Source organism: Dunckerocampus dactyliophorus, chromosome 1, assembly GCF_027744805.1.
Source record: "Dunckerocampus dactyliophorus isolate RoL2022-P2 chromosome 1, RoL_Ddac_1.1, whole genome shotgun sequence".
NCBI lineage: Eukaryota > Metazoa > Chordata > Actinopteri > Syngnathiformes > Syngnathidae > Dunckerocampus > Dunckerocampus dactyliophorus.
This window is the reverse complement of record NC_072819.1, coordinates 10,989,450-11,014,753: the sequence shown is the minus strand read 5'-3', so window position 1 is coordinate 11,014,753 and position 25,304 is coordinate 10,989,450. Positions and strand designations below refer to the sequence as shown.

The 25,304-nt window shown below is 38.9% G+C and overlaps 2 protein-coding genes across 3 annotated transcripts; both read right to left on the bottom strand.

Moving 5' to 3' along the window:
- Nucleotides 1-172: 172 nt before the first annotated feature.
- On the bottom strand, nt 173-11,271 carry LOC129186652 (fas apoptotic inhibitory molecule 1-like). Of its 2 annotated transcripts, XM_054785126.1 has the most exons (4): nt 10,882-11,271; nt 4,676-4,904; nt 4,290-4,339; nt 173-1,738 (listed from the first exon to the last, which is right to left on the bottom strand). In XM_054785126.1, the coding sequence occupies exons 1-4, from the start codon at nt 10,996-10,998 to the stop codon at nt 1,589-1,591; spliced, it is 546 nt and encodes a 181-aa protein (XP_054641101.1). In that variant the 5' UTR covers nt 10,999-11,271; the 3' UTR covers nt 173-1,588. The 2 variants fall into 2 exon arrangements, with proteins under 2 accessions (XP_054641101.1, XP_054641091.1); XM_054785116.1 differs by lacking the exon at nt 173-1,738 and having other exon boundaries at nt 1,875-4,339.
- Nucleotides 11,272-11,416: 145 nt separating this feature from the next.
- On the bottom strand, nt 11,417-20,612 carry LOC129186646 (ras-related protein O-RAL-like). The gene is made up of 5 exons (XM_054785102.1): nt 20,472-20,612; nt 18,939-19,092; nt 12,269-12,477; nt 12,015-12,189; nt 11,417-11,937 (listed from the first exon to the last, which is right to left on the bottom strand). Exons 2-5 carry the CDS (start codon nt 19,050-19,052, stop codon nt 11,830-11,832), a joined length of 606 nt encoding a protein of 201 aa, XP_054641077.1. The 5' UTR covers nt 19,053-19,092; nt 20,472-20,612; the 3' UTR covers nt 11,417-11,829.
- Nucleotides 20,613-25,304: the final 4,692 nt, after the last annotated feature.

The following is a 25,304-nucleotide window of genomic DNA, read 5'->3' as shown; positions in this document are numbered from 1 at the left end:
GACTTTTTTCTTTTAATATTTTTACCTTATTCTCATGAAATTTCTGTATTTTTTTTCAATTTCTTATGTTGCTTTTTAGATAATTTTCCAAATATTTCAACTTTCTTCTTGTAAATCTTCTTGTAATATTATGACTTTATTCTCGTAATATTTTGACTTTATTCCCTTAATATTATAACATTTCCCCCAACCTAAATTTCCAAAAATTATTTTTTTTGTTTTATTTGTTTCTCATATTACCAAAAAATTTATTTGTTCTTAAAATTCCAATTTTATGCTCCAAAAATAACATCACTTTTCCTTCATACAATTACTTAATTTTTGTGAAATTCTTTTTTTTTTAATCTCGTTAGATTGCGACTTTTTCCTCTTAATAGTTTTACCTTATTCTTGTAAGATTACTGCTGATTTTTCAATTTTTGCTGTTTGTTCTACTTGTTCAAGCAGGTTTGCTTGATGGCTCAATAGCGCCCCCTCTCATACGGGGGCTATAAATGCTCAATGGAGTTAGAGTGGTGGGATTCTAATATCAACAGTATCGATACTCAGCGTATTATCGATATCAGAGCGATACTAGTATAATAGAGTCAATATTTCCAGTTCAGTTGACTGATATGACTTTTTTCACAAATATCTGTGCGGTTTTGTTGTGCTGTTCATATTGTTGCGTTTTTGATATTATGTATTGTTATAGTACTCACAAACAACAGAGAATGCATCTCAGGCTTTTCGGGGCAAAAAGCCAAAGGATTGACTGAGAGCTGTAGTAGTTTTTACGTTTGTGCTGTTGTTTTGCACTTTTGATATTATCTTGTTCAAACAAATTCAATAAAAGGGAATAATTCTATTATTTTGTAAATGTTGGTACATTAGCTCATATTGTTTTATATCATGTAAAAATTATTTTTCAGGTGTTTTATTCTGATTATCATGATCAACAAATTAAAGGCAAAATCACAAAATCGTTCAATGAGCTTAAAAAAATCAAGTAAGTATTGGTATCAGTATGGGTATTCGCAATACTGGCTGTGTACTGTGTTTATTTAGTGTCAGAGCAATACAAACACTTGCAGTATCACCTAGCCTTTTACTGTACTGTAAGTTTTCAGGATATCTCCTTTTTATTAAACTAAAGTCAGTAAGGTGGTATTAAATCTATGTTCATGAGTAAAGATGCTTGCTTATAGACATATCCATCAGTGCATTTGGTCAAATTAAATGTAACAATGAAACACACATTGTATCATAATTCACCTCTTTCTTCTTGCATGATGTATTTCCAAATACTGTACAGCTGTTTGTTTCTGCCTGCCACTATTTGTATATGTATGCTATTTATGGTGTAATCATGCAGGCCTACTTGTCATCAGCTCATTTGTCACTGTCCTGAAATATCGCTGATATTGTGCCACAATACTAGATAGGGATGAACACATGCATGTGTATAGTACTTACTGTGTAATGTACATTTGCCATTCACACCTGCAGATATAGTGTTTATTATTTGTGTATAATGACTCGGTACACTGTTGCTGCTGCTCAGATTAGGAGGAAATGAAGCAGCTGTTGGACCAAAATACCTCAGTGTCTATTGTGTACATGCTGGTATTTGTTCTCCATTCAGCAGTAAAATGTGAACAATTCCGCTTTTCTTCCTCCCACCGCTCGTCGACTTGATACAACATTCGTGTTCTCCTAGCATGAAGCGTGTCTCTGTGCCATCTTCCACGAACTCTCCCTGTGCATATAAGACACAGCCTACTGTTACCATCGTAGATGTTGATAGAACCCATATCACATTAGCATCAAAGTCGTCTAAACCCTTTCCACCAAATCAAGATTCAAGATTCAAGATTCAAGAGAGTTTTATTGTCATGTGCATGCAATGCAATCCAATGCAGGTGCACTCCAGAAGTATTGTACGAGTGTGGTCAATTTCTTTATTTCTGAGGGAAAACATTTGGGTTTGACGTCAAAAGACGACAAATACGAGACCCGAGAGCAACATTTGCATTTTTTTTCCCAGGTATTTACATCTGGATCGTATGCACAACTTAGAAGAAAGTACCTTTTCTTTGAACCCAACAATTTTTTTACATAAGCATAAGTATTGGAACTTGTGAGTAACATCTGTTTTGTAGCCCAGGTGTGTCCTACCGCATTACTTATTTAATCAATAAAGAGCACTGTCTACGCTCAGTTTTAGATTGGGTAGAACATGTTTTGCCTGTGGCGACTCCATTTCGAGGTGAAAACAACATGAAAACCAGAGAGCTTCTGATGGGTTTGGTTTGGTTTAGTTTATTTGAACATGAAGGTTACAATGGAATACATCTCATGAATCATTCTTTGACAGTTCCACATGTCCAAAAGGAGTAGGAAGAATCAAAGCTTATTTAATCCTACCCCCTGTCTATTCCACATCTATTACAATATCTGTTGTTCACTTCCTGCATTCCATGTCATGTTTTATATATATATATATATATATATATATATATATATATATATATATATATATATATATTATGTATATACTGTATAAAGTAAATATAAATAAAAAAACAAAACTTAAAAAACGAACATGACAGAACAATCACTGTGATGATCAAGACTCTTCTGCCTTGTATTTAGTAAACATCAACTGCTTGTATTGTTTTTTGAACTTGCTCATTTCTGTACTTTGTTTGAGTTCCTTACTCAATCCGTTCCATAATTTAATTCCTCTTTGGGTAAAAACACCAACACCTCAACATTAATCAAGTTACTGTACAACTTCACTATAAAGCGTGGTGTGCCACTTCCCTCTCAGCCACTACACCATGAGGATGTGCGTCCTTACGCAATGATGGGACCAGACTGCAGGCTCGCTGTTCAGGTTTGGGGGCAATTCTTTGCCCATTTGTGAATAAAGTTGCATTATTACAATTTGAGTATAACAATGTGATTTCTTAAAATAAGTGTATCACTTCAAAAATGAGGACAGACCGGTTTCAGTGCACATCTTTTATTTTTTTAAATTGTCATTAATTTATTTAAGCGTATTGGATATGGTTACGAGGCAATCTTGTCGAGCGTGTCAGCTATCCTCTCCTGATTGTCCAACACCGCTTCCGAGATCAGGCATGGGATGTCCATTGCATCTCCCACCTGAGTTTTGCAATGTTTTTTTGGCGTCGGATTTCAAGTCAAACCATTTCTTTTTCACCTCCTCTGTTGCGTGCCTGCTTTTTGTTGGTGTAACCTGCGCTAAGGTTACCGAACAGAATCTTTTTCCAGTGGCAGATTTCCTGCAGCAGTACCTCCACCTATGTACGGCAAAGTTTTTTTTTCTCTTCACCTGTTCCGCTCCAATTAATTTGCCTTTTGCTTTCGGCATTTTGAAATTTGCGTCTGCTCACGACCCAGCAGTCTCATTCCCTTTTACGAGCTGATGGGCTGTTACCTATGCTAATTACATGTTAGTTTGGCTCACCTTGCACACGCTTTTAGTTTACGAGGAGATGGGATTCAGCAATTTAAGAACACAGCTGGGAACAATTCTGTGGTTTAAGAAAACAATGAATCTGATGTAGAGTTTTCTTAAGAACCCATTAAGAACATCTTAATAGAAAACCTAAGCAGATTATTGGTGAATGAGGCTCATTGTTGCAATGGTTCTGATAGATTTTCCATCTTCTCTCAGATTCACAATTGCTTGTTTTTCACCCATAGACAGCTCTCTGATTTTCATGTTGTTTTCACCTCTAAATGCAGTCTACACAGGCAAAACCTATCCTACCAATCTGAAACTGAGTGTAGTCATTCAGTGCTATTCATTGACTGAATAAGTAATGTAGTCGGACACATTGGGCAACAAAATACACCTCAGTCAGTCACATGCTCCAATACTTTTGCTCATGAAAATGGGGTGGGTTCAAACATGAGGCACTATCTTCTAAGTTGTACATCCAATCCAGATGTAACTACTTGATACCCGGGTCTCGAATTTCTCTTTTGATGTCAAACCCAAATGTTTGCAGTCTACAGCAAAAATAAATAAATTGACTTCACTCTTCCAATACTTCTGGAGGGCACTGTGTGCTAAGCTATCTGAAGAAAACATCCACATCTAAGCTTTGTTTTATAAGGGACAAGCAATACCTAATAATATATGTCATTAATAATAAAATTATTTCATTTTTAGAATATCCACAGGGCCAATAAAACAAAGAGCAGCGACCCGATCCTGCTTTGGAAACCCTTGGCTTACACTGAACATCTGAGCTTCTTGGAAGGTGCTTTCTCACCGTGGTGCTGGTTTTTTGCCCATTGCACCACACGTCCATGGTGTCCTTCTCTGTGGAGTACAAGCCAAACCGATGAGTGACAATCAACAAGGATATACACTTCATATATGTACAAATAACTACTAATCCACCAAGCACTACAGTTCAATTACTGTGTGGTTCAGAATGGTACAGCCGGGTCTGGCTAATGTGTAACATGATGAGCAATCAAGGAACTGTGGCCGCTTTAGGCCCCAGAACCACTAAAGATGGTAGGCTCCTACAACAGACGGTGCCAACAACTGGCATGAAAGTTTTTACAATTATTGCTGCTGCACTACATGGTGGAAAAAGACTTAAGTAAGTGTTTTGAATGTCAGAGCAAAATATCTCATCAGCGTGCGCACCGAGCACAACTCGCCAGTTCTCGCCATCCACACAGAGGAGCCACGTCTTGGTGCTCTTGGCCTTGTTGTCCATAAACGTCTGCAGGCTCTTTCCATCCACCTGTAGCGTGTACTCGTAGGCCAAGCCGCTGATAGCCTGGATATTTATGGTGGCTTTGGTGTGGGAGCCTCCAATGCTAAAGGTTTCTTTCCCAACAAGCTTGAACATCCAATCTCTTCTGACCACTTCCTGTCAAGGAAGAGGATTTGGGTTGCTGTGAGTCACAAATTCCAAAGCACTTGTTTGACTGATTAAACTACAAAGTACCAGATATCCAATTTGACAAGCGAGAGATACGGCTGCATAGGCAAGCAGCCTCCTGGGTCGATAAGAATCAGCCATAAATCCTTAGATTAATCGATTGTAGAGAAATGCACCAGGTACCCAGTGGCGGACTTAGCAATTTTGGGGCCTAAGGCGAACACAGCCAGGGGCCCTCTTCATATGTTATTTTAACACAAAAAAGCAGGAAAGGCAGCCTCAAAGGCCCCTACCAATATACAACATTGCACTAAATTAATACAGGGTGAACAGAATAAGACAAATAAAAGTTTCAGATAGAAAATCAGACTTTGTCAAAATAGCAGATATTTATTTTTGAACAAAAACAACCCAGACATCATCACAACATATGTGTGTCTGTGTTTCATAGAGCGAGACTGTGTGTATGTATTGAGGGTGAAGATGAACAATTACAATGTAACAAAAGCGATTACTAAACAATAGATGGCAACAGTCATAAAGTGTCAGGAGGAAGACATGGAAATGGGGAGAAATCAATAGTTTGCAAAGGTGACTTATGTTTATGTGTGTGAGATAAAGACAGAAACAGGGAGAGTTTGTGTTCAAAGACAGAAGGTGTGTGACATAAACACAAGTCATCTTTGCAAACTATTGATTTCTCCCCATTTCCTCCCATTGTGTTTTTTCATTGCAGAAATATCCAACAAATAAAGTTGTTGCTGTAACTTCTCACTGGACTTCACACAAAAATGAGGTGTTGGTGTCTGGACCTCCACCTCCGCAGTAGTTACATTTTTTTCTACAGACACCGTAAAGAATCTTGAGACCTTCGGTAATGAGGCAATATATTTTTTGTCGTCCTCTCACCGTTGCCTCTTCTGCAACTGCTCCGGTAAGTTTGCTTCATTCTAAGGAGCGTCACACTTCTCACAAACTCACGACTTCTTCCTCTTCGCTGTATAATAGCGGTTGGCAACCCAATTTACATAACCGCCACCTATGGAGGGCCCACGTAAATTCCTGGTTTCTCAGTTTTTCGTCATCATGGAACATTCCATTGTAGTGTGCGGGAGAGGGGGGCAGATAATATGAATTTAGCTTTCGGATGGCTTTCTTTTTTGTCCTATTATTTGTTTGTTTCGTGTGCTCACATGAATATAGTTGAGGGTGCTGCTGGCGGTGGTGGCCCTGGCCCGTATTGGATGGGGCCCCCCTACTGGTTGGGGGCTTAAGGCAATTGCCTACTTTGCCTTAATGGTAGGTCCGCCCCTGAGGGTACAGCAAGATCAGCAACGGGTTGACAGTCGGTCTCTTAAATAACATGAGAGGCTGGGCTGTCAGCGAAAGGATTGTCACGTATGCTGTGTAGCTTAGCATGACTCAAGACAAGAATGGATGTAAATAGTAGCAGCCTGTACATTATAGCGATCTATCCATCCCATCCATCTTCTATGCCGCTTATCGTCACTGAGGTCGCAGGTATGCTGAAGGCTATCCCAGCTGACTATAGCGATCTAATTTATCTTATTTATGTGTTGTGCAAAACTAAGACATCAGCGACGGCATCAGATTAAAAGCACAAAATAAATACAGACCCACCATCCACCAATAGAAGCCTGGAGTTTGTTTTTCCAAAGAGAAGATTATGCGATGCCATTTGACGTGTTTGCTAGCGTGAATTAACTACAGCAGGGGTCACCAAAGTTTTTCCTTGTGAGAGCTACTTTTACAAAATGAAAATGGCCAAGAGCTACTCATTTTTGTAACATTTATTTTCAGAGCTTATTTTAAACCCAAACAAAGCGAATATGCTTGTTTTACCAGAACATTAACAAAATGCTGGTGTCCACAACTCACATTTTGTATTTCAGAATACATTTCTTTCTACTGTTCTTTCATTATTAACTGAAAACCTGAATGAAAAGCAGGCTTGCGGGCACCTCATGTGGTCAAGGGGGGCTACCTGGTGCCCACAGGCACCACGTTGGTGACCCCTGAACTACAGGTTGTGGACCGAACAAATATGCACATTAGCACTCAATAACGTCATCAAATCTTACCTTTATGCATTCCCACAAAATATATATTTGGGAGCAATTATGCGGTGAAAGAAAAACAGTAAAAATACAGTATAGTAGCCTTATCTGTGCAGCGTAGGAGAAAGTTAGATGGTGCGTTCAAGGACCGTTGAACCAAGGGGGACAAGTTGCAGCTGGAATTAAAAACGCAAAAATTGTGTGATTTCTAACTGTCTACTATTTCTAAAATAAAACAATGGCGCATACTTCCAAAATTGAAATACATTTACATCAAATTTGCTGGAGTTATTTAGACTTTTGAAAATGTATTTATTTTTAGTGTTTGTTTTTTTAATAACTGACTGAAAGCTTCTTGCCTGGCAGTTGTGGACTCCTGCCTTACAGCAATGCTTGGGGAGATGATGTGCTCTTTTATACATGTGAAATACTGTAAGAATGCCACTTTTGTACAATTGACATCTTTATTTTATAATGTAAGATTATTGTCTACATCAACAAATGTAACTGCAGACTCATATCTAATCATATTGAATCGAATCATATTGTTTGTACACAGTATCTAATCGTATTGAATCATTCTGTTTTTAAAATATATTGTTTTTGAATCGTATTATAGCCCATGTATCTAGCTGTATATTGAATATCACAAAGAGATTTACATCCCTAATTGATGAAGATGATGGAGGTGACAAGAACGGTCATAATTTATTAGTAAAACATTAATTAAAAAATAATAGAGTTAAGACATATACTGTACATCATTGATGCAAAGTAGGTTTACTAGTTAGAGACATTATACTGCTGAGGCGCTCATTTTGATTCAGGTCTGGGGAAGAGACCTGACCAAAGGTGAGTGTGTGTGGAATAAGGATGACTGTGCACAAAATCACATTTTTAACAGCATCCACAAAACAGTTCTGTATCATATAAAATGCACCCAACATCTTCATTACCACCAACTAGGGGTGTATCAAAAGTGTCGATATCATTTGCAAATGCTGCAACTTTACAGAACAAAACAAAAGTTAGCCAGGCCAGCAAGGATATCTGTCTTTAAAGACTTAAGATGTAATATTTTACACCGTTATAGAGAAACCAATGCTTACGAGTGTTAAACAAAGACTTAAAGAAAAATTTACCCTCTCATTCTGTTAACTTTTTTCTGGGCAACCCACACATGTCGTTAAAGACAGGTCTGGCATCTGGTAGCCTGGCTGACTTCTGTTTTGTTCTGTGAAGTTGCAGAATTTCTTTCAAGTAGTTGCTTTAAGGGTGTGTGTGTTTTTGGCATTTGCAGCATTTTTCTCTGGCATTTGTTTTTGATCGTGCAGCGTTTGTGACTGCATCATTTCCAGCTACATGTGTTTTATGGTTTTTGCCTGTTTCTGGTTTTGGACGCTGGTGCATATCAGCCACCGTAGAATATAATCATGATCAAGAAATTAAAGGCTAAATCACTAAATCATTCAATGATCTTGAAAAGATTCAAGTATAAAGTATTGACATCAGGATCGGTATTTAGTAATGTTGGCCTTGTATTTACTTGGTATGGAATACAAAGCCGGTCTTAACCAAAGTGGCATCCTGAGGTCTTGAATTTGTAAAATAACATAACTCAATTGATGTTTCCCGCGCCACTTAGTTACCACTTTTGCCTTTGGAAAAGGCATTGTTGGTCAACAAACTGTTCTTGGATGGTTGGGAGAAGTTGCCTTCGGAGGTTGTTTTGGTACCATTCCTGGTTAATGGCTGTGAACTGCGAGCCCACTCCCTTGGCTGACAATGAATCATTTCAGGATGCTTTACTGTTGGCATGACTCCGGACGGATGGTAGCGCTCACCTATTTTTTTCTGGACAAGATTTTTTCAGGCTGCCCAAAACAATCAGAAAGGAGATTGATAAGAGAAAATGGTTTTACCGCAGGAGCTGTCCACACTGAAATGTTTTCAGGTCATCGTTTTAGCCTGTCATCCACACAAAAACGGTGTTATGGGTGCCCTGAAAATGGTATTGAAAACGGCTTCCAGAGTGGGAAAATCTGAAAACACCAGCTTGTCGTTTTTGTATTGACAGCCGAACCGATGCTTTTCAGAAACTATGACATCACCGACCTGTCGCTGTCACGTGACCAGACGTGAGCTGTGATGACAAGCCAACATAACATCTGAATATTTCAACGGACATGACTCACCCCAGTCGACATATTTGGTTGTCTTTTTCTCCACAACGACTTGTAGAACTAATTCCACTTTGTCGTAAGTCTAGATGAGCCGTGGAAATGAAAGATGACGGACTTATGCGCATGCATTCCTTCTTCTTCTGTAGTTTGGTGTATCTTGTAGTCCCGTCTGCGTGTCTGTTTACAGCGCCACGTGTAGCTGTGCCTTGTGTATTACATGTACACTTTTCTCTCGTCTAGATGCAATTATGGGTGCCACACACAGGAGGCGACATCGCCTCTACTTCATTCATTTTCAATAGAACCTGTGGGAATAGGGCGATTATTGCGTGTCACCGTTCAGCCAAGCGACGCGCAAAATTTGTGCATGTGAAAGTTTGTGTTCGAGCGTGTCATCATGCACACACTGGCTTGCGACGCGATCCCAAGAAGTTGAAAAATTTTCAACTTTTCATCGCTGTTGTCCAGACGAGGACCAATCAGCAGGAGTTGCATTAATCGACCAATGAGAGGACAGGATGCTGTACTTGCGGTGTCAGATTTCCTGGAGCTATTTGACATTTTTTAAAAAGAATATAGAGATATAAAGAAAAAAGCTGCACAGGAACTCTACATATCAAGTAAGTTTACATTCATTTTACACTGAAATTTATGTAAGTTTTTATGTAAGTTTGTCTTTACTTTGTCTCTACTTGAAGTTCTCAATGATCTGATAAATGGTTGGTTTAGGTGCCATCCTACTAGCAGCAATACGCTTGCCTGTGAAGCCCGTTTTGTGCTAAGCAATGACAAACATGTTCACTTGCAGGTAAGCATGGTTAACAGAGGAAAAACAAAGGTTTCAAGCATCACCCTCTTTGTAAAGCTTCCAGTCTGTTATTCTCACTCAATCAGGATGACAGAATCATCTTCAGCCTTTGTCCTTTCAACACTCTCACCTATGTTAACCAGAGAATCACTCGCATGATGTCTGCTGGTCCTTTTGTGGCAGGGCTGAAATGCAGTAAAAATGTTTTTTGGGGGTAGAGGGGATTTAAGTTAATTTTCATGACAAAGAGGGACTCTTCATAACATTCTAGAGTAAATGCAAATTGTCATCATAAAAACCGATGTAGCAGACTTGGTGAAAATGAATAGTTGTATCATTTGTATCATCCTCAAAACTTTTGGCCATGACTGTATTATGCAAAACATGTACAAAAATACGAGATTTATTTGTTATCATTTGTGGTAATATTGAAAGGACATTGCTTTACATTTTAATCAGTGTGAGCTTTCCCATTTCAAAAGTCAATAGTAATAACCACTTATTGTATTGAAGGTGAATTTGTGGGGATGTGGCACCACCTTATGAAATGTTTACAATGGAAACACAAGGCAAATGAAATTTTAAATCAATAGTTCAGAATTATACCCACCGATAGAGTATATATTGGCGGGATGTGTGAATTTGAATTATTCTGATCCAAATATTATCTTATAACTGCTACCTGTCATTTTTTTCCCCTTGATAAAAACGAGCTACCTCTGGTTGACTTATAAAAAAATAGAGCCAGAAATCCCATCTGAATCACAGCACAGACCCACACACTAAACTCAGCAGGTAAATATGAATCCCAACCTTAACATACTAGTATACCATTAGTGTGATAAGGCAATGTTCCTTTTATTTTAAGGAGTGTGTCTGACCATAGAGTTACTCACCTGTCCATTGACATAAACGATGCGTCTCCCGGTGGTGGTGCCATGATCAAACTCAATCCTGTAGACGCCATCACTGAGCGCCACCTCCCATGAAGCCACCAAGTCTCCACTCAGCATCCTTCCTGTCTATACTCAAAGTCTGGCTGGACTGAGGTCAGCTGGTCTTGTCCAGGAGAGAAGGTATTGCTGGCTCAGCAGCAGGTGTATTACTGTAAGAAGCTTATACAACAAATACATAGTGTAGACACATACATACAGTACTCCCAGGCACCCACCCCCTCTCAAGTTTAAAGGAAAGATGCTTTTGTCTCCCAGTTAACCAGCTGAAAGACTGTTGATCTTTCAGGAAACATGTTGCCCCTCCACCCCCAGCAATGTATTACTTCAAACAGATACTGACTTAGTTTAGCTGACCCCAGATACTAACTGAACACTTTTGAACAGTTGACTGTTCGTTGAGAGGAAGTTTTACAGCACCATCTGGCGGACAACAAATGTATCACAGCTGAAAGATGACGTCAAATGTTTCAAAAAACACAAGTGAGGTTGTTTATTATCAAATAACGTTTGTGTGATAATGTCTGTAGTGGGCACACTTATTCAGACGTGATCTTTCTTAATGTTCAGAGGGTAAGCATTGGAGCGGGATGAGAGTGTGAAAGTTAATGATGAAAAACGGTCAGTAACATCGGGAACTTGGCAGTTTCAGATGCCATGGAGTCGTGACCAGAGTTGTGAGCTGCGTTCTGATTGAAGAACAGATGACTTCCTGTGAGATTAACTACTCAGGCTACCGAGGACCTGAAGTGGCTGTTGGACATCCGAGTGCCGACCCGCTTGTGGCACTAATTAAAGCGGCGTTTACAACAAATACAGAAAGTCCAATTCATCTGGTGGCAATGTGATTGTCAGGTGTCTGCAGCAGTGTGTTCTTAACGTATTCCCAGGTTAAAGTATGCAGCAGCGCCTTTTCTTCTTCTTCCCGCTTGGCCCATTTTTGTCTTTGCTCTCAGACATTTTCTTCTTGCGCACCTCACGCATAAGGTCAAAGAAGACCTGAGAGAAACACAGGATTATCGGTGTCAGAGAGGATGCTCAACTTCAGGTCTAGTTCCCCCAGTGCATGTGTGTACCTTATCCACATTGGCTCTGGTCTTGGCAGAAGTCTCCACGTACTGAACACCCCACTCACTCACTTTCACTGCCGCCTCCTCCACAGAAACCTTTCGCCTGTCCTCCAAGTCCGACTTGTTGCCAACCAGCAGCATGGGAATGGCATCCTCTTCCTTCACACGCAAAATCTGCTCCCTGAAGGACATCAGACAGCAAACACTCTTAAATACAGCGGATTGCTCTAAAGCTGACAACATGGCCAGAAAGCACACACCTAAACTCTGATGTGGCAGCGAATGACTCTTGCTCTGTGATGGAGAACACCAGTAGGAAGCCCTCCCCACTGCGGAAGTAGTTGTCTCTGATAGCAGCATAGTCCTCCTGCCCCGCCGTGTCCAGGATGTCGATTTGAACATCCTCGCCATCCAGGACCACCTTCTTCCTGTAGCTGTCTGCCTTGGTGGGTTCATAATCTTCCACAAACTACGAACAAAGAAGCCATCAAGTGACAGGAAACGCAACAGAGTCTGCTAAGAAACTGAGTGCATGTCCACACCAACATGGATATTTTAAAAACACATTTTTTCATCTGCACACAAAAGTAGGTTTTTGTCCTTCCTTGATTGAGCTTTTGGAAAACAACGGCTGGGATAAAGGTTCTTAAAAGATAGGTTTTTTTGTATGCCTTAGTAAACAACAGACATGAAATTACTGACTTACGGGTGCTGAATTGAATTTTGTGCAGTCACGCATAAGTTGTGCACGCACAACTTATAACATGCATGGTGGGCCGCCGCAAAAATTGAAACGGCACAGATACTTGTCTCACCCTCGCTCACATTCACATTATTGTGATGTGAATGAATGGATTGTCATTACAACTCTGTCCAGTAGATGGGATCGTAACAACAACGAACTACCATTCTATGTAACGACTGAGCGCTAACACTAGGGGTGTCCTCATACAACTTTTTCACTTTTGATCCGATATTGCAGCCTTGAGTATTGTCCAGTACCGACGTCGATCCGATATCAGCTAGATCATACATACTTTTATTACTTGTTTAGTAGCGTGGAATGTTAGAAAAGTTTGCTAAAGTGACATTACTCAAACATAGAATAATAGTCAGCAACAGACGGTATGAGGAAAACTGACCCATTTACCTCTTGAGGCATCTGGTGTATAGTTTTATCAACAATAGGCATAATGTGCTCAATGAAGCGTTTAAACCCGACATTACTCACCACCGACAGGGGCTGGTGCTTTCTTATGATAGCTAATGACTTTTTGCCGTCCAATGGGAGTTTCTCATGCTCTGCAAATGTGTCAAACAGCGGTGGATGTTTCAGGCCTTTCAGCCATGGTCTTGAGAAAATCCTTTTTCAAATGTGCAGTGAGGTTGGTCGTACTAACCTCCCCCGGTTCTGTCCCACTGCGGGAAACTTGTGCATGACAAATTTTTCACTCAGCTGCAACGTCTTTTTCGGACTTTAACAAAAAACACAGCCACATGGCTGACATCACTCCTACTCCTTGATAAACAAGCTAACACACGCTGTTGTTGTGATCACGTAAGTTCTGCATACTGGATAGGAGGGATGCTGCTGGATAGAAGTGCTGGTGCCGAGTCTGGAATGGACTGCTTGTATTGGAGTGCCAACATTGGAGATTTTAAATGCAGGCCGATATAATCCAATACTGTTTTTTTGGCTGATATCGGACCGATATCCAATATCAATATCTGATCGAGACACCCCTAGCTAACACAAACACATAACTTTAACTGTTATTTCTAAAGTGCTTGCAAAGTGCCCCGGAAAACAAAATGAATGTTTTAGTTAATGGCCTGTGTATGTTATACAGAACATGCACGCACTGCCACTAAAGGTGCAACATTACATGTATATGTAGGCCTGTCACGGTAATCGATAAATCGATTAATTCATTAATCGAACAATGGAAAAAAACAAGGTTGATAACTTTGACGCCTCGATAAATTGACATGTGCATTATGCGCATGCCTGTTCCATTTCCTCGGCTCGCTGTACCACACAGGCTGGATGACAAGAGGGTTCACTCTGCATGTGTCTGTGAGCATTGGTTCTACAGTATAGTGGAATGAACAGAGAGAGTGAACCTCCTGTCAGCTATTCAGCCTCTATGTCCCGGTACGTGGAGGCGGGGGCTACGTCGTGAGTGGATACACAGAGTGCTAGCAGTTCGCAATTTAGCAAGAAAACGCTAATATAAATGAAGGCACAAAAGCGATTTCTAAGCCGAATGCCACAGTTCCAGTGTGCAGCAGAGCCTTCGTCCCGACAGTCAACGCTTACTGAGGCTTTTGATGGGCGGCATAAATATGAAACGAAACAGCGCAAATGGTGCGCCGTCACAGTGTCGCTACAATGCAAAAGAAATGCAAACTTTCAGTACAGTTCAAAAGCCAACATTTTGGGAAACGTTAGAAATGTTTGACAGACAGTAGGAATTGCCGGGGAGAACGTACATGCACATGTCACAAACAGCAATTCTTGAACTGTATAACTCAGTGAAAGAAGCCGTGTTGAAGGACAATCAGCAAAATTGCACTTTACTCCGCCACTCAGCTGTGGTCCAGCTCAAATATGACTCCCTACATTAGTTTAATAATACACTACATAACTGCGTGTGTGTGTAGGTTTTATTGGAGTGTTTTTTTTAAACAGGGACAGCCTATATAGCATAGCATCGCCAGGAGCACTTCCTGTTTCCCAGCATGCTTTGCTGTACTGTTTTTGTAAATGGCTGCTAATTACATGCTTAGGGCTCACATAGTTGTTGGGTATTGTTCTTCATTATTCGTTGGTAGTGTCTTGTCTGTTGTTATCCACATATTGCGTTGCTGTGTGATGTTTTAGCTGGTAAGTGAAGTGCTGACCTCCCACGATTTCATTGAGGTTGAGAAGTTCCCTGTGAGCTGTGTTGTTACTCTGCTTGCAAAATAAAGAGTAAAGGCAACTTCTGTGACTCACAGATACACTATACTTCAGTACCATCTAGTGGTTCAAATGTGACATGACAATGAAAAATTTATGAAAACAATAGTCTTAAAAACCCAATGTTATCCATTATCGATAATAATTTATCCACCAGCAAAATTTGTTAGCGTGACAGGTCTATGTATATGTCTCAAACCATTCAATATAATGGTCTCTATTTGATACCACCAAGTCAGAAACATCACATGACATCAGTCAACTGACATCAAATCCAAAGATGCATATACTGTAGATACAATAAAAGGCCTCGTTGCATATGTAATGGAATGTTCCATGCAAAACCTTAAAAAAAAACCTAATTTGCACCATGCGCGCCCTGAACTCCAATACAAAAATGTGTTTTTCTACACTTACTTGTTATTGTTATTATTTTATGATGAATTGAACAAATCTTTTGAGTAAAGTTTTGAGTAAATGTGTTGCCTTGACTTCGGCTGTACTGTCATTTCATTAACTGTTTTCGTTTATTTTATAATTGTAATGTTTAATAGCAAATTAGATGTGTACAAGAATTGTGGAAATAAATAAAACTACATAGTTTGACTGAAATACTATTGAATCTATGAACAGACCTATTCATTAATTATTTGTAATTAAATAACATTATCTTCTTGAAAATTAGTTATTTTGTATTTATTTATGATTAATTTTACAAGGTGCTGTTTTTGCTATACAGTATATGGTTCTAACTTCTAATTATGCATAGCAGAAAATGAGGCAGGTATAGCTGCACCAGACACATTTAATTTCAAAACTGTGCTTTTGAGTTAAAACAAATGCTGATCATTTTCATAAAATACAAGTTAAAAAGGCATGAAAGTGTATATTTTGTATAAAAAAATATTGAACCATGACACTAAAGTATCGAAACGACTGCACATTTTCTGTAACAATTAATTCCCTACATCAGTGCATCCATTTATATTCCTATGATTTAACTACATCGATCTGGGTTCTCCATTTTCATCAAGGCGACATATATATCGATCTAACATCGTTTAAAAGGTAATCAATCGATTGAATCAATACTAGCAAATGAAGCACTGAATTTAGGCACGGCAGGCTTTATGCATCCACATTTGTGGCTGCATCCACATCTATGGATGTGTGTTTTTTTTTTTTTACCACTTTCAATGATAAGACGTTAAACATTACAGAGACGCCATTGTCTTCCGGGTATGAGGTACTCATGGGAGTTGTAGTTGACTTGTGAAATACAGTTGATTCGCTTCTTCTTCTTCTTTTGGTCAATTCATTCACTTTATTCAGTATTCATATTTAACTCATCTGGCCTTATTTGAAACTCCTTTTAAGTGACATTTATGGGGACAATGTGCAAAGTAAGAACATTTTGTATGCCTAAGGATGGCAGTTTATGGTCCAGTAACAGTGACGCTTAGTGATGTGTCCAGGTCAAAACACTAGGGGTGTAACGGTTCACATGGATGTATTGAACCATTTCGTTTCTGCATGTTCGGTTCTGTCCACTTGTGTACCGTTTCGGTTACATTTTATGCTATTTTTCTCATTTATTACTAGAGTGATCTAAGCACTTCACACGGACCTAAAGTACTTGGCAGGTTTCCGCACTCTGAGTGTCAGACACTAATGACTGAGGGGGAGGAACGCGAGTAGCTCGCAGGTGTGACAAATGCAAATGAGATGGAAGACCCAATCCCACTCCAATCTCACTACGGTCTCCTGTTTGGGAACACTTTGGCTTCCCTATTAATATTACGGATGGACAAAGGCAAGTGGATGAATCCAAAGTTGTGCGTTGACATTGTCCCACGGATATCAGGTATGCTGATATATAACAATATATAATATGCTGTATAATTCGGGTATAACATGTTAGCGCACTTAAAGCGGCATCATCCGGCAGTTAATGTTACATCTATTGTATGTACTTTATTTATCCCACAGCGGGGAAATTTACTTGTTACAGCAGCAAGACAAGTAAAGAGAACAGTGTAAAGAAAGCCATCTACCAGAAAGAAAACCAGTTTAGTGCAAACACCGATAACTTCAGCATATAAACAAACCCTAGCAAGCAACTCTGACCGGGCCAAAGCAGTAACACATCGTATTGGGAGTTTTTATAGCCATGAGATTACGTCCATATTCAGTTGTTGAGAGCACAAGTACAGTCATGGAAAAAATAATTAGACCACCCTTGTTTCTTCGGTTTCTTGTTCATTTTAATGCCTGATACAACTAAAGGTACCTTTGTTTGGTCAAATATAACAATGACAACAAATAGCTCATAAGAGTTACATTTTTCATGTAAGAACTTAAGTGATTTTGGTTATCAAGAAAACCATGGAAGTTGCTAGATATCAGCTCTTAAATTCAACTCTTATAAGCTATATTTGTTATCATCATTATATTTGTCCAAACAAATGTACCTTTAGTTGTACCAGGCATTACAATGGCTCAATAAAGTTAATAAACAAGGGTGGTGTCGTCAACGAGCTATCACATGTATCTGCTACTTCACTTATCATGGATGGTTGGACTTCATGTGCAACAGAGAGCTATTTAACTATAACTGTCCATTACATTTCGCCACAATGTTTAAACAATTGTTTAAATACAATAGTTTACTTTATTATTATGTTTCTATTAAAAAACTCAGTTTAATTTATTTGAAATATCACCAAATGGGTCGCTTTTATTTATATAAAAAATTTCTGTTTGCATTTTTTTAAATAAAAGCACCTTTTTTGTAACAAAAATTAACCGAACCGAGCACTTCAAGAAACACCCCTACAAAACACATATGTAGGAATGTTACAAATACAATCCCTGTATTTTAGCGATGCAAAAATCTAACACTGTGCATGTGCGCTCAATTAGGAGAGTCCACGGGTATCTCCTTAAAAATGCAATTTTTTTCATATGATATCGAGTGTATTTTCATTCGTATACAGAAAAGTTAAGTCCAACTTTAAGCCTTTCAAACTCATGGATCGGAGCTTCAGGACAAGATAAGAGGTATGTAGGATATAAATAGATATATATAAATATAAATAGATTTTACACATTTCTAAATTTTATAACATTCCTAACATATGTGCGCTCCAAAACAGTGTATTCTTGCTAGTTGCTGCACCGTTCTGTCAAATGGCTGCTCTGATCAGCCCCCCAAAAAACCCTGCTTCCATCTGCCTGTACTGGTGAAAAACTTGCAACACCTAATTGAAGATACCATACCACATTCCTTTGCTGAGGAATTAATGTAATGAATTAATGTAATAATGTCCCTCATTGGGCGCAAAGTGCAGGTTTGGATTTCACTATTTAAAGCAAATAATTAATCATGGCAAACCACCCTCTGTTCATCTTGATTTTGTATTGCATTTTTAACTCATTTTTTATACTCATTTATAATTTATCCTTATTTATGCCAGCATTATTAATTATTCATACCGGATTCCCTTCCAAAAAACAACAGGAATCTAGGAAACTTCGCCTGCACCGTACCGTATCCAGCTATTTATTTCACAGTCACACTTGTTGAATTTTTGGCTAAAAAGTTACTGAATCGATTTAAAGTTACTGAATCATTTGGGATCGTATCGTTCTAAATGAAGCAATATCTTCCTTGAATCATATCGGCAACCACGAATCGTGATATGAATCAAATCGTTATTTAAACTAATCGTTACACCCCTAGTATTGTTGCACCCCTAACATCCACAGCTGCACAAAATTAAATTGTGTCATATTTTTTATGTGTGGATTCAAACAGATAGCAAGGTGTATTGTACGATGCAAGCTTTTTGTTCACAACCTCCAAGCAACTGCGACCTTCTGGTCCACTCAGCAACACTCGACGCATCACATCCTGTAGCTACATGATTTGTGTTCGGGTGGACACTGGCTGAGTCATGCAAACTCACCTCGTCATACATGAACTGTAGCGTGAGGGCGGACTTGCCCACACCTCCGCTGCCCACCATGATCACTTTGTGGAGCGCCAGAGATGTCTGGTTCTTGTTTTTGCTAGAGGCCATGACTGCAAAAGTCCAGCAGCTCAGAACTCCCACTGAAGACCTGCAGAAATCAATAAAGATTAGAAACCATCAAAGACCAGTAAAGGCCATTACAGACCAGAATAGATGAGGTCATGGAGGAGCTTCTACCATCTACATAGAGTTTTATAACCATTAGTCAAATAGTAGTCCCTAGGTCGGCACCGGTCCCAAGATGATACCGAGTATAGATCGATCCATCTCATCCCTACTGAATGTGTACCAAACGTCCCTAAAGTTGCAGTGGGTGTTCTGTAAAGCGCATTGAGCTGTGTGAGAAATTTCAAGGCAATTTTAGGATATCAAACTTTGGAGTTTAATAAGAGCGCCATCATATGGTGTATTTGTCACAAAAATATTTCCACATGCAACATAGTACTGGTGCATGTTTTGCCAAATGTTCACCCTTTCTTGTGCAAGAGTAGAATAGTTGGCTTGTACAAACAAATACATGGATGTATATAGATCAAGGTTGTCCATAGTGCGGCGCAGGGGCCATTTCTGGCCCGCAGCTCCTTTTTTATTGGCCCATGAAGTATTTAAAAAAATAAAATTAAATATGGTCTAAATTAGAACATTACGAAGACAGTTTAGCGCAGTGCTAAAAAGCATTTCAAATAGTTACGATAAAAAAGTTTGCACAGCATAGTAGGCATGTGTAAGGCTTATTTCCACAGCTGACCAAAACTCACAGAATTGATAATTATTTATAATAGTTTCTTTTAGAAAAAATATAATTATTGCTGTGATCTGTGAAATTTCTAATTTACAGTTGAAAAAGAAATACACATTATTTTACTATTATGCACTCCTAAGCAGTATTTTTTCGATTTTCTTTTTTTTTCTTTAATGCCTGAGTATTATATTTTGGAAATGAATTACTTTGTTTGAAATTGTGAAACCTTATAAACAAGAAAGAACACCACATCGTCTTGAATGTAGCCTTCAGAACTTAGCCAGTAATGCTGTCTAGCCGTAGCGAATAATGGAGGGAAACTTTGAACAACTTAAACTGTGTTTAAAAGCAAACACAGAATAATTTGCTGTCCAGCTGGCTTTTTTCAAAGAGGAAAAAGAATGCAAAGTCTGGCCAAAGTGCAGCAGCTTCCCCTGTGAATCAAGTTGACAGTCAACAAACAAACTAGTTCCTACAAGACACCAAATAGCTCTTCTATGTTGCCGCCTTCAAACCAAACCCCGATTCTGATTGGATGAATGTAAGTGTACGACACGCCCCCGAGGTACATGGTTGGCTGTAGTGAGTCACGCTCACATGACAAGCCCAGCTCGAGCTTTCTCGACCTCAGGAGGAACAAAGTTAAAACGACGTTATTGGCTTCTCGACACAGCGAAAAAACACCGAGCCTACCGAAACCGTAACGAATAGGTCATCAGACTCACCTGCTAGTACTTGTTTCGCTTGTTTATAAACGTATCCGCCATACACCGCGAAGCGAGACAAAACAATAGTTTCACTAGCTCCAGACTTTGCGCCCCACCTTGTGGCCGAGGCAGTCAAAGAGAGGATGTGCAGACAGGAGGACTCACTCTGACAGTCGAAAATGTCACCACGGGGGGGAGACTGCTTCCCCGCGGCCGTAGCCATAGCGACCGATTGACTTTTACTGCGAAAACATGCCGCAAAAATACTATCTCAAACTTTTGATACCCTAAATAAAAAAATCAAAACAGTGCTAACAATTCTAATTTTGCATTGAATTGGACATATTTAAGAAAGTTGTGACTGTTCGCATGGCCTCACAAATTTGTGGTAAAAGACCATGAGTGAGACATCTTATTTTTTCTATCTTCGGGTACGTTGACAGGATATGACGTCACATGATTCCCTGTCTTTATAAATTCTATGAAGACATTTTCATTCATGTGTAAATGTTCAGATCGCAGTTTACTACAGTACAGTACAAACGACATATGAGTTGAATTACTGCTCCGGAACGCGAATTAAAAAGCAGTAAATGAACCACAGTATAGCTTTAAATTAAAAAAAAATATTTCATTTGTTTTTGTTATAAATACATTTAGTTGCATTTTTAAAAACGCCACATGACCAATTTGTATTATAGAAATTTAAAGAGACATTTTTGGGGATTTTTTTTTTTAAACAATAAAGTATATAGCAGTTTGTCTGTATCCACACTATGACAATTTCAATGCAACTCAGATTAATAAGATTGCCGATGATCATCGGTAATCTTATTAATCATTACCAGCTCGAGCTGGTAATGATAACTTTCTGACCTACAGTATCTCGGCGGCAGTTCCTATCTATGCAGTTTTAGCATGTGGAAAAAAGATGGCGCTATTTTACCACTTTGTTCACTTCAGACTGGCGGCGATGACTTGAAGATAGGCTCGCTTTTGCTTCTCTGCATCAACTTCACTTTAATTCTTCACCACAATATGAAAAACCAAGAATGCCATGTATCGTGCCCCCCTCCCATCTTGATTCTGAGGGGAAACATTGTCAAAATGAGAGAAACGCTTTGTCTCAACCTGCTCTTACAATTTAGCTTTAGCCATCAGGAGGGCAGGAGTGTGAATGCCTGACAGAAAATGACCATTTTGAGCAGATTTTGGCTTTTATAGTCTGTGGTCTTAAACTTTTGACCAGGTGACAAACAACCTATTTCAGTTTTTGTTTTTTTGTTTAAATTACAAGTTCCAAATGTTTTTGTCTCACTCCCCCTTCTTGCTTTTTCATATTGTAGCTCTACTTAAAACCTCATTAAGAGCCAAATGTGCAAAATGCAAATTCTAGCAATTTTTCAGCTGGTCTTAAGATTTTGATCAGGTCTGTATATATAAATATAGACAATGAAATGTGGCATGTTATTATGCACCCATGTCTATATCAATGATCTGGATCTTAATCAATCGTGGAGACATGCACCGGGTATTGCGAGAGAAGCAATCGGTTGCTAGTGTCTTATTAACAAGGTGAGAGGATTGTTGCGCATGCGAGCCCCGACTGGCGCCGGCTGGCCAGCTAGTTAAACTAACCTGTCTCATGGCGGTCTAATCCCGCCGACGTATGGGACATACTGTATTTGGATTAATTTCAAGAAAGGTGAAGGTTAAGATGTGTGTTTTTTCATTGCTATATTTTACATAGATAGATAGATTATTGTCATTGCACACAGTAGGGGAGACTGGGGACAGTTGCAACAGGGGACGGTTGCAACAAGCCTTGCAGTAACATGCTAGAGTGATGACACTCATACTGCACATGCTCAGTTAGACCCTCTACTCGCCAAGAAGAAAGCGGCCATATTGCGCATCTGGTCCAGCTTCTATCAAGACAAAGTTGTTTTGGAGGTATGAAAGTATTTTTTTTCACAAGCTGTATTTTTGTCATACTATCCTAATATTTTGTATGAATTACTCCAAACCTACCTGGTTTGAATCACTGTTTTGTTGACTATTCAGCAACAGTGCTTACATTTGTCAATGTCACTGTGGCTAGTTGGCACATGGTGTTTTGTCGTGACTGATACTAATATCCAATGCTAATATCAAAATAGACCTCACTAAGCTCAATTAATATATTTTACTGCTCATGATGGGCAGAATAGGGAATCATAATAAGAAATTAATGCTAATGATAAACAAAATAATGAAAAATCTGAACAGAGGAAGGCAAAAAAATACAAGAACATCAAACCACAAAGAAAAGTGTAAAGAAAACCAAAAAAAAAGAAGAGAGAAGAATCAGACTCTGAAGAGGAAGAAGATGTCTGTTTTTTTCTGTGAGCTAGAATTGTCCAGAAGCTGCTGAAATAGTTCACAAGACAGCAGATTTGTTGGGGAAGAGGCGAGTGTTGCAGTTTTATTTTTTAAGCATTTGTGTGCCTTTAACAAAACTTAAAAATCAAACTTTATATTCACTGGAGTTTTAAAACAATGTGAATTTTGTTCACTAAAACTGTTCACTGTTTCTTCACATGTTTAATAAATGTTTTTTGCACTCCAAATTATTCTATTCTTTTTGTCATAAACTGAAATATTGAGTTTTTATAGCGTCCGTAACATTTGCACATTGACTCAAAGTAGGCCTATGTTTTACACAAAACTAAACTTATTAAATACTTTAATATTGTATACTGTAGTTATTTAAACAAAAAGCATAAGATTTTGGTGAAATTTAATGTTTTTTGATATGTTGCAACCGTCCCTGATCGGTGTTGCAACTGTCCCCCGGTTTGGGGTCAGTTGCAATGTCTGAATTTTTTTATTCAAATAAATATTGTGATTGATATGTTATATGTAGCCATCTTTAAATGGTATGGCTATTTAGCAGGCAGATGTAGGTTTACTATGGAAAGATTTGGTGTGCCTAGTCTAAATAATCTCTGAGTAATTGAGAGTAATGTAAAAAGTGTTGCAACTGTCCCCAGTCTCCCCTATACAACAAAACTTGGTTTGGTGGCTCCACTTCCATTTCTAGCAACATTAAAAGTTAAATGTTCCAAATCCAAATTTAACAAATATAAACATATAGATATAAAATATAGAATGTAAAATATCCATGCCATCAAAGAAAAAGATTCATTCAGTAAACATGTTTGTTCTGTGTCAATGTATACATTTGAAATGTTATTCTGTTGACTTTATTTTTTACCAGTGCCTTACAGCATGCTTGGGGATATGATTTGCTCCTTTAAACATTTACAAATACTGTAAGAATGCCACTTGCATATACTTGGCATCTTTATTTTATAATATAAGATTAATGTCTACATCAGCAAACATTAACCGTAGAATTAAATCGAATCGAATCGTTTGTACACTGCATCGAATCGTATCGAATCATTCTGTTTTTAAGAATATCGTTTTTGAATCGTATCGTTACCTCTGTATTTAGATTCGAATTGAATCGTCTATCACAAAGAGATTTACACCAGTAGGCAGAGTTTACTCGGACACCACACTCCAGCTGAAAGGACAGCAGAGCAGAGGCCGAAAGAAGTATATAAATGTAAGTAATTAAGCATAATTATTAACGTTATTATTACAGTAACGTTACTCATGTTTTATTAGATATTCAATTATTTGCTACGCCACGTAAATATTCGGCAAGTTGTATTTTAAAATCGCTCACTAGCTCGCTAGCGAGGGGAATCTACATTACTGAACTGTACTGTGACGTTGGCGTTTTATATTAGCTATCTAATCACTCACGTTACGCAGCACATGGTCTGTTTGCTGTGAGTTATAGCCACCCTAACCCACTCATGGTGAGATATGTTTACCGTATTCAGCATACAGTATGGATGGTCAGAACGTGAGCTAAATAAAAGATGTAAACAACATGGCCATATGTAGACAGCACACCAGATTGTCAAAGTTTATTCAACTTTTCGAATCTAATGTTGTCCCATCTATTTTTTTACCATCACTAATTATTTGTTTTCAGCACACTGTTACTATAATACTATTACAACTAAAGATATCCCGATCCGACCTTCAGGATCGGGTTCGGCTGCCCATCCGCTGTATTTTGAAGATCGGATAATATCGCCACGAGATCGGGCCAATCCAGTTGCCGTGTAACATTCGTAACTCTGGGCCACACTCCAACACGGTATGTGCCGTAATGCACCTCAAAGCTGGTTGCCACTTGACTCCCGCCACCAGGAAGAAGAAAACGCCAAACCACCATGCAGACATGTCCGCGGTGTACCGTGGTGGAGTTACTTTCACGTTGGACGATGGCTATTCGTCTTCCGGCTATTCGTCTATTTCATATTCCGTAGCTACAGCGGTAGTGCCCCCTCACTTCCCCCTGACTGCTGTGTCACTGTGCGGGGAGCTCGCACGCAGTGGCGAAGCTACGTGGTGGCCGTGGCCACCCTTGGTCACTCTCCGGCCACCCCACTGGCCATCGAGACATTTCAGGTATCTACTTATTGCAACCTCTATGTGAGTAACGGTCTCACCTTGGCCACCCAATGAAAAAGTTCTGTCTCCGGCGCTGTACGCACAGTTGTTTATGCTAGGGACCATCAATTAATTACTATTGCGCTGAAGAGAGTTTGTTTAAAAAAAAGTCATATCTTCTAAATCACACTACAAATTGATCTATAACCATGTCAAATGATTAGTCCCACTAAATGATTAGTATTTTGCACACCCATTTTTTTCAATTTTATCTTTTATTAGGTCTTTTATTGGATTAGGGACCTGACTCGCAGAGGTTTGTTACAAAAGCCAAAC

Excerpts from the sequence above, each read along its gene's own strand:
- LOC129186652 (XM_054785116.1), bottom strand. The coding sequence starts at position 10,998 with ATGCTGAGTGGAGACTTGGTGGCTTCATGGGAGGTGGCGCTCAGTGAT. Across the intron at positions 4,905-10,881 it reads TCGTTTATGTCAATGGACAG|GAAGTGGTCAGAAGAGATTG; the intron begins GTGAGTAACTCT and ends CTTCCTTGACAG. Across the intron at positions 4,340-4,675 it reads GAACTGGCGAGTTGTGCTCG|AGAAGGACACCATGGACGTG; the intron begins GTGCGCACGCTG and ends TGTACTCCACAG.
- LOC129186646 (XM_054785102.1), bottom strand. The coding sequence starts at position 19,052 with ATGGCCTCTAGCAAAAACAAGAACCAGACATCTCTGGCGCTCCACAAA. Across the intron at positions 12,478-18,938 it reads TACAGTTCATGTATGACGAG|TTTGTGGAAGATTATGAACC; the intron begins GTGAGTTTGCAT and ends CTTTGTTCGTAG. Across the intron at positions 12,190-12,268 it reads GCTGCCACATCAGAGTTTAG|GGAGCAGATTTTGCGTGTGA; the intron begins GTGTGTGCTTTC and ends GATGTCCTTCAG.